The following is a 12,894-nucleotide window of genomic DNA, read 5'->3' as shown; positions in this document are numbered from 1 at the left end:
GCGTCGCATCTCGGGTAAGGGACATTGTAGACGGTTGAGAAAGGGAGGGGAGTGAAGAGTGAGCAAAAAGGTGAGGGAAGGGTGCAAAAGGTGGTGATAAATATATGCATATACGAATAGGGATGAATGGATTGATCAAGGATGGATTCATGGAATTCTCCTCTTCCACCTCATCGTCAAAAAATTGCATATCACGCACCTCCAGCTAGCCATACTAGCCCGTTCCCAATCCGTGTCCCAGGCCCAATGCCACGGCCTCGTAGCGTTCATATCGATGTCATGACTTTTGACATTTTTGTTTTTGCGGGAATTCTTCATGATCCCTAAAAAAGAACAAGACGCCCAGAAAAATACAAGGGCTTCACATCAGCCCTCCGTACGGGTCATCCTGGCGCTCGAAATACGCGCGCTTCGTACCTTCGCCTGATGTCCACCTGTGCCGCGGCGCGTAGGATGTCGGTGATGGCGAGATGCGCAGACCCAGAAACTTGTACGACTTGGCCAGCACCTCGGTTGGGCTTTTTGACGATTTGGGTTTGGAGGAGTGGCGGGATTTCGTGCCCGAGCCTCGCCTCTCTGCATCTGATGCAGCAGCCGCAGCAGCGGGTGGAGACGGCGTCTGCGATGGTGTATAAGGCGGTGTGGTCTGTGGTCGGTGGCGCTCAAACATGGCTTTGACCTGCTCCATGCTCCTCACGTGGCTCGCGTAATCCAGCTCCAGGACTTCCCGCTCCCGCTGATGCCCTTCCTCGATCTGCGAAAGATACTCCTTGATCGCCTCTCCGGCGAACGCAAGGACAGAATCGGCATCGAAGTTCTGTGCCGGCTCGAGGATGCCCGCGCCTACGAGCATGTCGAGCGCGGCGAGCAGCCAGTCCTCCTCCGGCCCGTAGGTTGGTGTTCGGTAGAGCAAGGTGGAGACCTTTGACGCGAGCTTGGCGACAGGCAGATGATGCGCGCTCAGAAGGATCCGCAGGGACAGACGGAACGGTTCGTTGGGGATGTCCGACCTTATGTTTGTAGTTGTCGCCCGCGGGGTCTCTGCTGCAGCATCATCCGCATCTGATGACGAGCCCGTCTGCTCGCTCGAGTCTCCTCTGGCTTTCACGGGAACAGGGAACACCTGCTGGCGGAGCTGGTGATTGTGCATGTCAAAGAGGGCCGTTTCAGGCGGCGGAGCGGTGTTGCTGTTCGTCTTCGACAGGAGCCGCTGAGTCGAGAAGAAAGACTTGGCTTTCGGCCTCGGTGCCGGTGACGCTTGTGTACCATGCTGCTGCTGCTGCTGCTGCTGTGCTTCGGTTGTTGGTGTAAGCAGGATTGCCCAGTGGATGGCGTTGATCCCTTGTTCGGCTGACCGCGAAGGTGAGAAGCCTAGCACTGAGATTTGCGACATTTCCTTCGTCGTCTTGAGAAACTGAGAAAAGCTACCTCGTTCCGTTCTTGACGGATTCGACCCTAGAAAAGAAAAATAGAACACCCAAATCCCTGCCGTGGAAAGGAAAAAAAAAGAAAGAACAATAAATTTTAGGAACCCAGGCTCCTATATGCCTTCGCAGGTTTCAAAGAGCTTATGAAAGAGCTTATGAAAGAGCTCGCGGGGATGATTATCAAATGTCGTTGATGATGGATGCTGTCTGATAGTTCTGAAAATGAAGTCGGGGCGATAATCCTGCCGGTCCGGGATTGCTGATTTTGATGACTGTACGGAGTAAGGCTGCTGCCCCTGGCAGGAGCGGTAAGGATGAGTGATCTGCGGCTGATGGGTGAGGATGAGTGATACGCCAAAGAAGAAACTATGGACCCCCTTTCGAAATCTTGGATTTCCAATGGGGTATGTTATATTGTCCTTGAATGAGATGGAATCTCGGAGTTGGACCGATAAGCTGGTTCTTGAATTGGAATGCTCTTGGCTTCTCGAGGCGACAAGATGTTTTTGTCTTTTAAAGGCCTTCTGCCGTCGCCTTCTGTTCGTAACGGGGCGGCTTGGATACGTCTGCTTTTCTCAGGCCGTATGTGTGATGTAATGGTTCGTTTAATAGTCCTTCTCAATTTCTTTCCTGTCTAGAATTCGTTTACGCGTTGACAGGTCTTGTCGTTCCTAAGCTCACAGAGCACCTGAATTGTTGGTGGCTGTGTGCCTAACCTGGTAATAACCAATACAGTGTCAACTGATATGCAGGGACCACAAGGCAGCAAAACCTAGTGCCTGTCCAGTTGGACCTTTCTCGTATGCGCAACAGGTATAGGCGAGAATGAAACCAAGTAAGAGCCTCGGCTACTGTGGTATCAACAAGTAATCAAGATTGATGGACGTGAGACTCAAGAGGAACGTCAAATGATTCGTCGAACAGGAGACGAAGACGGTGGTAGGACGCAACGGTCTTGGAGTACCGGATCTGGAAGGTAAGGAGAGCTACCCAAGATCGTGGTAGGAAGGGCAGCAGAAGGGCAGGACTTGATATAGGAAAAAGATCTCGTGGTCGAATATTACCTTTGGCCGGCCTTATCCCGGATTTCAGTGCATGTACCAGTAAATCGAAGCCATGAGAGAAAGGAAAAGAGATGATGACATTTGGAATGGCCATGAAATCACGCATGTTGTCTTTTCTGGCATTGCCATGTGCTGAAATTTCCGAGTCGAGGCAGAAGAATTCGTGCTTAGATCGTTGCGGCAATTTGTCCGGGGGTTATCATTTTGGCGCTCGTTGACAGCCTCGTGGTTGGCCGAAGCCCCTGGCGGTTTCTAGTGCGCCTCCGATGTGTTCCATCCAATGTCATGACGTCCTTTGCTGACTCACGACTTTCCCCGAGACTTCACCGTCGAGATCCACGTCAAGCCCCTTGAAGTCGCCCCATCCAGAAGATTGGCCCACGCCGGAGTACAGACCGAATCGCTTTTGGCATGCTTGTACACGTACTTGCTAGAGCTCTGTTCCACATCAGCTGCATAGGTATGGCGCCCATAGAAAGCGGGCGTGTCGGACTAGCATCAGAGCACTAGAACCCACTTGCCTGCCATGTTGGAGACCATATCAAAGGCGCATTTGACGCAGCAATCCCGGGTTCTCATCATGATCTGGTGGCGAGGCTCTGCTTCAGAGACTGGTTGAAAATGATGTGTCACGGCTAACCGCCTGAGTACTGTGTCTCTCCCTGTGAGAAGGACCAAGACGTCCTTTTGTCGTCGAGGAGATTCAGCCGTCTCTCCAGAAAGGCTATTGTAGCCGACGAGAATGGCGCATGTTTGGGAGAGAGGTGGACTGCTTCTTCCCGAGATGTTTGCTTTTGCAAGCTGCGGTTGTGTACGTTTGCCATAGATACCGCTGGGCTTCCTGTGGTCCAATATAGTCGTCAAATTGGTAGGCGGGGTGACCCGCGACCATTTGCTTCGAATTTGAGTTAATCATGCCAGGAATAGAGATTGTATTCGCTGAGATCTATTTAAGAGAGGGTGAGAGGTCGAACCAATGGGCAAGGCTGAAGGAGTCTCGGCCAATCATCCAGATATCGGTCCTCCCGACAATCTCGGCGTAGGCTCACGGGGCCAGCTCGTTGCTCACATCAATGGGACAATTGGTGAGGGGCATCTTCATCTTTGCGCTCCGGCCATCAACGATCCACGCCCTGACCCACAATGGACGTTTCAATGTCGACTCTCAATGGGATTTACGCGCATTCTTCAAGTTCCAGAATATGCAATGAACAGAACGACTTGGGCCATATGCACAATTAGTTTGATGTGACGTTCGGCTGGTGTAACTATTTGCATCTCCAAAGCTTTCGTCAAGAAACTATCCAGGCAGCTAGGAAGTGGATCTGCGGTAAGACTGCTCGTTTCAAACAGCGGGAGATATGTATTGATCGTTCCCAACAACTGTGCATGCGATTCCCGAGTCTCTCGGGCAGGAAGTCCATGGAATAGCATGGAAGCGGCCTTCATAATCCTCCAATGTCCAGTTCCGAAGGCACAACTTGACATTGAATGTGGTTGATGACAATTTGGCTGTGTGTTGGCGGCGGTCAGAGAAAGATCGGGAGAAAATCGGTAGAGCCTTTTTGGGCAGTCGACCAGAATCATAGTTTCATCGTAGATTGGCACAGTGTTGTCAGTCAATAGTCTAGTGTTGAAGATGCGTCGCAGATATTCGGCCCGCCAACCGAGGAGAGGGTGCCTTTCATCAGCAGCAACGTCCTACGAATGGGTGTCTTCGCCAGGGAGGATCGTCCGCAGCACAACATTCACATTCCTGTCGATGAGGTGTATCTCAGGAGGGTGGGAGTATTTGTCTACCGCCGAAGGATACCATAGCATGCCTGCCTCCAGAGCGTTCGCCCGAGTCCATTCAATGATCAGTTGACGTTCGCGGTACCTCAAAGCGGACTTCTTTCTCCACCTTGCCGACAACAGCAACGGAAAGGCCGAGAACATAATGTATCTCATTTGAGAGTTGAACTTTGAATTGTGTCCGGGAGGCGCTATGCATGGGAGAGACAATCCATAGCGGCCTCTATGATGGTGGGTGTGAGATGTATATGCTCGACCGAGTATTGGAATGTAGAGATGCCTTTGGCAAGTTTGTTTCGAACAGCGTGACTGTAAGGAGCCCAGTTGAACGCAGCAGCCTGGGAACTGATGGTTGCCAGGGTCTTTGAAATATCATCGTAACCCGGGTCTGAGCAAGCATCCGGCACTCTTTTCTCGTATCTTCGAATGAAACCAAGGTGTAATATCTGCGTGAGAGTGTCTCTGTTGTGCATGAAGCAGAGGAAAGGACAGCTGGATGGCTGTCGAAAGGTAATCGGAGGACTGCAGCGCACGGATCATCGTCGGACCTGGGCCACTTTGTAAAACGACCTCGCTTCCTTCTCTTAACGGGGTGATCTTGTTGTCCTTGACTGCTCTCCGAAAGGCACGCTCGATGGCTGGATCTCTTCAGCCTCGCCCAAAGACGGCCGCCAACTCCTGTTCGACGAAAGGATCTGACCCGGACTTGCGAAACGCCTGAATGGCTCATCGGACAGGTGGGCAGCTGCATAGTTCACGACACGGTTGACAGGTATGATGTTGGAGACCTCCAGGGCCGATTGAACATCCAAGCCGAAATCAAAACGCATTGTTCCGAGGACCTGTCGTCGTAGGAAGACTTGAGGAGTGAACAAAGGAAAAGCGTGGTGGCTTGGTCGGGCTTCTGGTTGCGTTGGAAAAGGCCTGGAAAATGATGGCGACGGCCAGTGCCATGCGAATGTAACACGGTGAGGAAAGCAGGTCTAATCCTCCACAGTAGGACAAAAGAGAAGGCCCGCAGAGACCAAACCATGAGCTTCGCCTTGCCAGTGTTCATCAAGCATTTGTTGACCGCTCTCAATGCCCTGTCTACAGCATCCGGCATGGGAGACAGTGCCTGGCAATGCGCCATAGCTCTTCCAGGAATTCAATGGCAGCCAATGATTTCAATCAACACCCGATGCTTCGCTCCCAGTATCATCCAAATTCCAGCCATCCTCAGCTAGCATTACATGGAGCAGCCGGTGAAGCTCACTGAGCTGGAACTGGCCGATGACCTGGTGGTGAACGCCCAATACCATATGTGAGACGCGGGAGAAAGTCTCTCACCGTATGGGAACACGGCAGAAAATCATTGAACCCGAGCAGCAGCGGACAGATACGATACATCACTCTGGCGCGGGAGGCTGCATCATGACGTGAAGCAAACGGAGGGAAGCCGATGGAGTCACAAGGCCTGTTTTGAGAAGCCAAAGCTTTGATAGGAGGGTATCATTTGGAACATAGCTGGATCTTGTCATATCGCAGTGTCAGTGGTTGTACAACGAGGGTGATAACTGCAGTGTTATTACACGAGAATGATGGGCTTTTGAGAACATTCATGTGCACAGCTGGCAAGGCAGAATCCCCCCCCCGTTGCCTTGTTCTAACGCCCAGCTGCCATTTGTAGCATCATGATCAGCAAACTCAACCACAAGTAGCTCGAGAGGAATCGCTCTTTGCCATACATTGAAACATTTGACGCGAGTCTTTCCGCAGCCATTGGTTGAGGGGTCCAAAACATCTCTCCGTTCACACAGTCGGAGGATAATTTCCTCCCCGCTTCCTGTTGAAAGCACGCTGGTCTTTGAGCCACCGTCGGTAGCCAGCCACACTTCCCACCTTCTCCCCATAGAAATCAGGTACCGGGTTGTTGGTGCTTGCACCACTCGGGTTGACTCTGTGCTTTTTAATTCTTTCAAAAAATTCCCGCTCTTTTTTATTGAATTCTGGCAGCCGACTTCGGTGCAGCAGTCTCCAAAGAGTGTTTCCAAAGGCTGGGCCCATCAACCAGCCGAAGAAGGTGGCCCCGAATGTGGCAATTCCGATGCCGATGACGGGATCAGTAGGGATGATTTTCGTGATGTTATCAGCAAAGGCTGGGATTTCAGAGAACGCGACCAGTGCACTAGCCGTAGAAGCAAAGGACGTAATGATGGAGGAAGTGAGGGCATAACGACGCCGTACGGTTCGAAGACGGAAGAAAGTATTCCAATCTAGAGCGGTGGAGGAGGAGGAGGAGGACGACGACGACGACGACGACGACGAGGGAGGTGAAGAGGTTGTGGAAGTGGTTGCACTTGCGGATGTCGATGCCTTTCTCGTCCGACAGAGAGACGGGGTGAAGAATGAAGAAGGCGTCGTGGTTGAGCACGGCGGGTTCGCAGCTAGAGGTGTGAATTTCGAAGCTGAGACTCGGTGATGGCTTCGCGCAACCAGAGCTACCGAAGAAGCTTCGCGTAGTGATGTCGGCAAGACATTTTTGGTCGGGGCCAAGATGGTACGAGTCTGGATGAGCTGTAGACCCAGCCTTGCAGTCCTGGTGGACATTCTGAGTCGGATTCCAGCTGATTGCTGATGGCGTGAGAATTGAACAAAAGTTTTTTTGGACCCAAAAGGTGATGCCGAAGGTGTCTCAGTCCAGTCTACCAGATCGAAAAGCTGGAGAAGACTGGTGAAGATCCGGTGCGTTTACAAGATGCGGCCAATGGAAGGGGCCGATAGTAGCTCTTCACCAATCGAGGATGAATTTCCGAGACCATGTAGCCACTTTGTGATTATTTGGAGTTTGGAGTGGTAGCTGATCTGAAGCCGACCGCAGCTTTTGGTGGTGGTGTGGTGGTGGCACGGTGGTTGAAAGCAGCAGGCAGAACACGTGCAGAATGGAGCAGCTCCCCAAAAGTCAAAAGTCCCTCACTAAAAGTCCGTTGAACTGGTCGCGCTACGGGCACCTCGGGCGCTCCTCTGGCGCCCCTAGTTAACCAAGATAAGCCATCATCTTGCTCAGGCGTAGCCCAGTCTTACCCCGTCTTAGCTGGAGTTAAGTATGCCCATTAGCCCTTGCTCGCATCGTCATCCGCGAGTTTCAAAGTCAGCATAACCTCCCGTCTTTGACGCTATAGCCGTGGCCCGTGCGTCTGCAGCACGGAGTGTTCAGTTCAGCTCGGGTAAAGATGGACCCTCTGGAAGTCTTCGAGGGCTGCTTCGAGATGTGGTCTAGCCTTGAACCTCTCCGGATGCTCACGCCCGGCTCACCATGTCCACACCCTGTGCGCCATCGCACTATCCACTATCAACCATCCACCGTCCGCCGTCCACCCCAGCCGAAGAGAATGGCTAGGGTGCTGACTCGCCCATAGCCCTCGCCTGGGCCGCCTGGAAAAGGCTCATCACTGCTCCTCTTTTGGTTAACCTTCCACAGTCCAACAACCCTATCAGTGTCGATACTGTCCATCCCCTTTCTTATCCCAAGGACCGAGTACCTTTGAGTTGGAGGTTGTATGGTCATGGCATGCTCTCCGCCGTATGCTCCCCGCCTATGCCGCTTTCGCACTTGAACCTTGGACGCCCAGTGCCAGCATCTCGCCGGTCAAAAGTCTGTCCCGCGTCGGCGCTCCTCGACTTTAACTAGCCCTCTCGATTCCTTCCACAAACTTATCTACTTCCTGTTGAGAATGTCCCTGAGATGACCATTCCGTCCCACTCCAAGCCCGATTTCATCACGACACAGACGCTGATGTCGCTGTCCTACGACCATCATCGGTGACAAGTCTCCGCAGACCGACGCCATGCCGCGCCCCAAGAAACCCGATCAGGACGGAAAAGAGGTCAAGAAGCGCTCTAGGAATGGTTGCTGGTTGGTTCATACCTCTTCAAAGTAGCGAGCTCAATGACTCAAGTTTCTTTCTGCAGGCCCTGCAAGTCGAGGAAGGTGAAATGGTACGTTGATCTTCCCGCTCGCATGTGAAACGCCTGGCTGGATGCTGACCACGTTTGTGCCAGTGGAGAAGAGAAGCCGACCTGCGCCAACTGCCAGCGACAAGGCGAAACCTGCGATTACAGTATTCGATTGAACTGGGATGGGCGAAATAAAAAAAAAGAAGAAGGAAACGCAAAACCTGGCGCGCAGATTCTGTCGTTTGGCACTCCTCAACCCTCGAATGGATACGCCAACGGCAGCCTTGATCAGAGCCCCATGGTCAACGACCAGATCTTAGCCCCTCCGGTCACTATCCAGGCTCCTGAGTATCCAATCGATCAGCCTATCGCAGAATCGGGGTTGCCTCCCTTTAACCATTTCGCAAACAATCTCTCTGTTCCGGCGACGACCGATTTCAATCCTGCGATCCTTCCTCCGCCGCCAATGCTGAGAACTCCCCAGTGGGGGGACAGCCCCAATGTGAATTCTCACTCTGTTCCCGACCCTGCTCTCATCCCGCCCTCCGTACGACATCCGCTATCTCTGCAACCCTATCCCTCTCCCTCAGAGTCTGGGTTTGGCAGTCCGAACCTCGGCAACGGAATGAACAATTTCAATGGTTATTCCATGCAGATGCCTCCGCCTATGCACACATCCAACCCAATGACTTATCAAGAATCCATCAACTCGCCCTATAATCCTGCCAAGAGGATGAAATTGAGTCCGAGGACAGACAGTTTCGGGAGGACCGCCTCCAACTACCAGCGGGCAGGATCCTATGGTCCAAATGACACTGACGAGGTCGCCCCGAGAGTCCAGTTCAATCCACACACGCCTACTTTCTTCCCTTCCTATCTCAGTAATCCCCTAACACCAGCAACTTCGTCAACATCTCAGACACAAGACAATGAGGACCGACGCATCTCTGTTAGCTCCCTGCTGTCTGAAGATCCGGAGCCAGAAGATCGGAGAGACTCTAAGCAAGACGATCAGAATGGGGCTGGCGATGAGCAGATCCCACGACGGGGCTCTCTACACCAGCGGATGATATCATACTCGGAAACGGAGACATACGGTCAAGATCGGGGGAATGTCGATCTTGACATACCCCGCAACAACGATACTATGGCCATTTCAGGCATGTCGCCGTCAGAACATAGCGATTTCGAGTCTTGGTTGAATGATACAGATCTGGGCGTGCCTGAGTTTGGCTTCGGTCTGGTCAGCCGCGAGACCGTGTTTGCAAGTGGAGGGTACTATGCCTCACCTGTGCCCATCAAGATTCCTCGAAAACTGGGACAATTGCCTCGCACTCTGTCGGAGAATCCAATGAACTTGCTATACTTCCATCATTTCCTCAACCATACGGCTAGAATCCTCGTCCCCCACGATTGTCCGGAAAACCCATTTAAAACGATACTGCCAAAAAGTATGTCTACAAGATCTCTGATGCTTCATAATTGGATTAATCTTCTGACTTGACATAGTGGCCGTTGAAAACCCCAATCTGCTGAATCTGATGCTAGCTTATTCAGCGTGCCACCGAGCCAGGCTTTTGAACCACCCCGAACCTGCAAACCGCATAGCGCACTGGGTCCGGGATGTCTTCCCTTCACTGCGGCAGACTCTGGATAATGTGTCAAATACCGAGGTATCGAACGCGAATTTGGCGACAGCTATCATGCTAGCCTCGTTAGAAATCATCTCACCGTCCAGTTTTGGAGTGTCGATACCATGGCAGAATCATCTCAGCATCGCTCGAAGTATCATCCGTGCCCGAGCAGGCCCTCATTCTATTTCGCGAAAAGACCCTGTGATGTACTTTTTGACGAGATGGCTGGCATATCTCGACGTGATGGGTTCACTATCCGGGAGGCGCAATGAGGAGCCCCTGTTTGCAGGCAATTATTGGTCCAGCTCGCATGAGGATAGCACGTCGGCCAAAGAGTTGTCCTTGACCGATGACGATGGCGATGATGAAGATGACTATACTATCGACTGTCTTCTCGGGTTCACCACTCGATGTGTGCAAATCCTGGCTCAGGTGGCTCTGTTGGCGAGGGAATGTGAACAGGCAGGCAGAATTGATCCTGACACAGGGCAGATCAATGAAGAATGGAAACCTTCTATGGGCATGCTCAAGAGGGCCGAGAAGCTACGCCAAGACCTTGAACGAGCTCGCAACCACGAACAGATCCAATGCGCCCATCACAGCCCGCAGGTCACCAAAGCATCTCTATGCGGAACCCACGGCACGCGTCGCAATTCGGCCTATGCAGAAATGTCGGAAAAGGATGTGGAAGAATCTCTGGCGACAAACTCGGCCTTCCACTGGGCTGGGTTGGTCCACCTCTTACGACGAATTCACAATTTACCTCGTGGGGACCCGGAGGTGCAGACGGCAGTGCATGAAATCGTCAAGATCCTACAGCAGATCCGAGCCGGCGGAAGCGCCGAAGCATGCCTGCTGTTCCCCATGTTCACCGCCGGAGTCGAGGCGGAAGATGCCTTGGATCGAGCAGAAGTATTGAGCCGAATCAAAGGAGCCGAAGGTCTTGGCATGTGTCAGGTCAGTCGGGCTCGCCGGATTATGGAGGAGGTTTGGAGAACAGGGGTCAGCTGGGAATGCTCGGTCACAGGCGAGTTCTTTGGATGACCATCTGACTGGGGCATGAATCTTAGCAGAGACAAGGAAGAGGTCAATCCTCTTTCTTTTGCCTGGTTACGTTGACAGGACAATTTTCTTGAGCGTTGGAGTTGCGAGCGTCGTCTAAATACCCAGACTGTCATTATATTGCACTGATATCTGGTACATATCACAGGTGGCAAATCTGATGTAAACTTTGAATTCTTCCACCTGCCACATGAGAACAGAGGCGTTTATGCCCATCTTGGCCTATCTACTCCACACCTGGTACCTGTACGTCCTAAGGCTGCGAGGCTGAATCGGCGCCCGCAATGCTGACCAGGCACCTGATGCGGGACCTTGAATTACGTCAGCTTTCGCTTCGCTTTCCGCCAACTCCACCAGCTTCCCTTCTTCTTTCCTTCTTTCTCTCTCCTTCTACTCGGTACCTTACCTCAGTTTGTATGCGTTACAGATCAGACGCCTTGTGTACAGCCGTAGGATATCTCCCCACCGGACGCTCATTCCCTCCTTTTCTTTCATTTCCAGCCTCTTAATTTCAGCCCTCTTTTTTTTTAGGCTGCAACTGGGCGCCATCACAAACGTCTACACGTCGACCCCCCTTTTTCCCAGCCCTCTGACATGTCCCCAAAGCCATCGAAGCAAACCATGGCATCTCACCCACGGTCTCAGACATCTGCAATGGGCAGCCTCATCCAACGCCATCCCCTCCAAAAACTACATTCTCCCTCGCGAGGTGCCTCGGCATTGCTTCACTCAGTCGGCCTCGCAAGTTTCGCGTACAGCTTCAATTGGCTCAACACGCACCCCAACCATATCAACAGTGCGTATGGCTGGCATTTCCAGTACCTCACCATCATCGGCCTGACGCTCGCCACCATCACATTCACTTTAGGCCTGTTGGCTGATCTAACTTTGTCACCGAGATTATTTGCCGCCAAGAACATCTCGAGCATGTGTTCAGCTCCGATGGAGGTGCTGGTTAGTCTCCTCTACTGGGGTTTGAGGGCGATTGATCCCGACTTGGTTGTGCCGAAGGAGCTCCAGCTACCTCTCCCTACAGATATAAGTTTCCATCTCACGCCTTCGGCTCTGTTACTTCTCGACCTCCTGCTCTTCAGTCCGCCTTGGACTATCACTGTCTTACCCGCTATTCTCCTCAGTACCGTCATCGCTTTTCTGTATTGGTTTTGGATTGAACTGTGCTACTCTTACAATGGATTCTATCCCTATCCATTATTCGCCATGTTGAATCAAACTCAACGCGTTGGGTTGTTCGGAGCGAGTGCCGTGGTCATGGCAGGCAACACAGTCGTGTTGAAGTGGGTTCACTGGAATGTTAACGGGTTTAAGAAGGGCGGGGCGGAGATGCCGGGAAGACTGAAGGGTTGAGATGGTCCGGAGGTCGCAGGGACGAGCTGCGAATGGAACTTGCGCAGCGAGGAGATGAAATTTGCAGGGAGTTGATTTGGTTCCAATTCTGATGTGGCGGATGACGGCCGCGAGGACTACGCCCACCGAATGCCCACGAAGCACCAAGCAGATAAATGATTGGTAAATGGATACCGCTTCTTCCCTCCTGACGGCGCAAGTGGAACTGCATGTGGGGAAGATGTGGATTACAGTTCTCTCGGTCTGGAGGACATCAGAACATTTTGGAAAAAAGGACAGCCCAATCGACGCGTAGAGAGGCGCCCTCAACGTCGCGACAAGCAATTAACATATTCGAACGGGATTTCTCCGCGTCACAGCAAATGGTTGGATAGAGAAGGAGTAGAATACAAGGTGGTGTGCTCATGCCATACTTTCAGTCGTTGTTTGGGTAGCCTTGTTACACCCTGTCCCTTGAAAGACGGATAGATGTAAAGCCCACGGAATCCGTCATAGCCGTTCTCAGCAGGAGATGGATCCGGTTTATGAAACAATACTATACTCAAAGCCCGTCGTTTCAGATCCCACCGTCACATTAACACCGATAGAAAGCAAGCGAGTCTCTCTGCAAGG

At 52.2% G+C, this 12,894-nt stretch overlaps 4 protein-coding genes across 4 annotated transcripts; 2 read left to right on the top strand and 2 right to left on the bottom strand.

The window, feature by feature from the left end:
• Positions 1-361: 361 nt before the first annotated feature.
• Positions 362-1,393, bottom strand: A1O5_12262 (uncharacterized protein; the record flags this gene model as incomplete). Its single annotated transcript, XM_007752831.1, has 1 exon — positions 362-1,393. One exon carries the CDS (start codon positions 1,391-1,393, stop codon positions 362-364), a length of 1,032 nt encoding a protein of 343 aa, XP_007751021.1.
• A 4,683-nt stretch (positions 1,394-6,076) lies between these two features.
• A1O5_12261 (uncharacterized protein) lies at positions 6,077-6,874 on the bottom strand (the record flags this gene model as incomplete). The annotated part of the gene is made up of 1 exon (XM_007752830.1): positions 6,077-6,874. The coding sequence occupies one exon, from the start codon at positions 6,872-6,874 to the stop codon at positions 6,077-6,079; it is 798 nt and encodes a 265-aa protein (XP_007751020.1).
• A 1,238-nt stretch (positions 6,875-8,112) lies between these two features.
• Positions 8,113-10,899, top strand: A1O5_12260 (uncharacterized protein; the record flags this gene model as incomplete). Its single annotated transcript, XM_007752829.1, has 4 exons — positions 8,113-8,180; positions 8,237-8,263; positions 8,327-9,672; positions 9,731-10,899. The coding sequence occupies 4 exons, from the start codon at positions 8,113-8,115 to the stop codon at positions 10,897-10,899; spliced, it is 2,610 nt and encodes an 869-aa protein (XP_007751019.1).
• A 639-nt stretch (positions 10,900-11,538) lies between these two features.
• A1O5_12259 (uncharacterized protein) lies at positions 11,539-12,282 on the top strand (the record flags this gene model as incomplete). Its single annotated transcript, XM_007752828.1, has 1 exon — positions 11,539-12,282. The coding sequence occupies one exon, from the start codon at positions 11,539-11,541 to the stop codon at positions 12,280-12,282; it is 744 nt and encodes a 247-aa protein (XP_007751018.1).
• Positions 12,283-12,894: the final 612 nt, after the last annotated feature.

Source organism: Cladophialophora psammophila, assembly GCF_000585535.1.
Source record: "Cladophialophora psammophila CBS 110553 chromosome Unknown aczJe-supercont1.32, whole genome shotgun sequence".
NCBI classification, from domain to species: domain Eukaryota; kingdom Fungi; phylum Ascomycota; class Eurotiomycetes; order Chaetothyriales; family Herpotrichiellaceae; genus Cladophialophora; species Cladophialophora psammophila.
The sequence above is the reverse complement of the archived record's forward strand: the minus strand, read 5'-3'. Positions and strand labels throughout refer to the sequence as shown.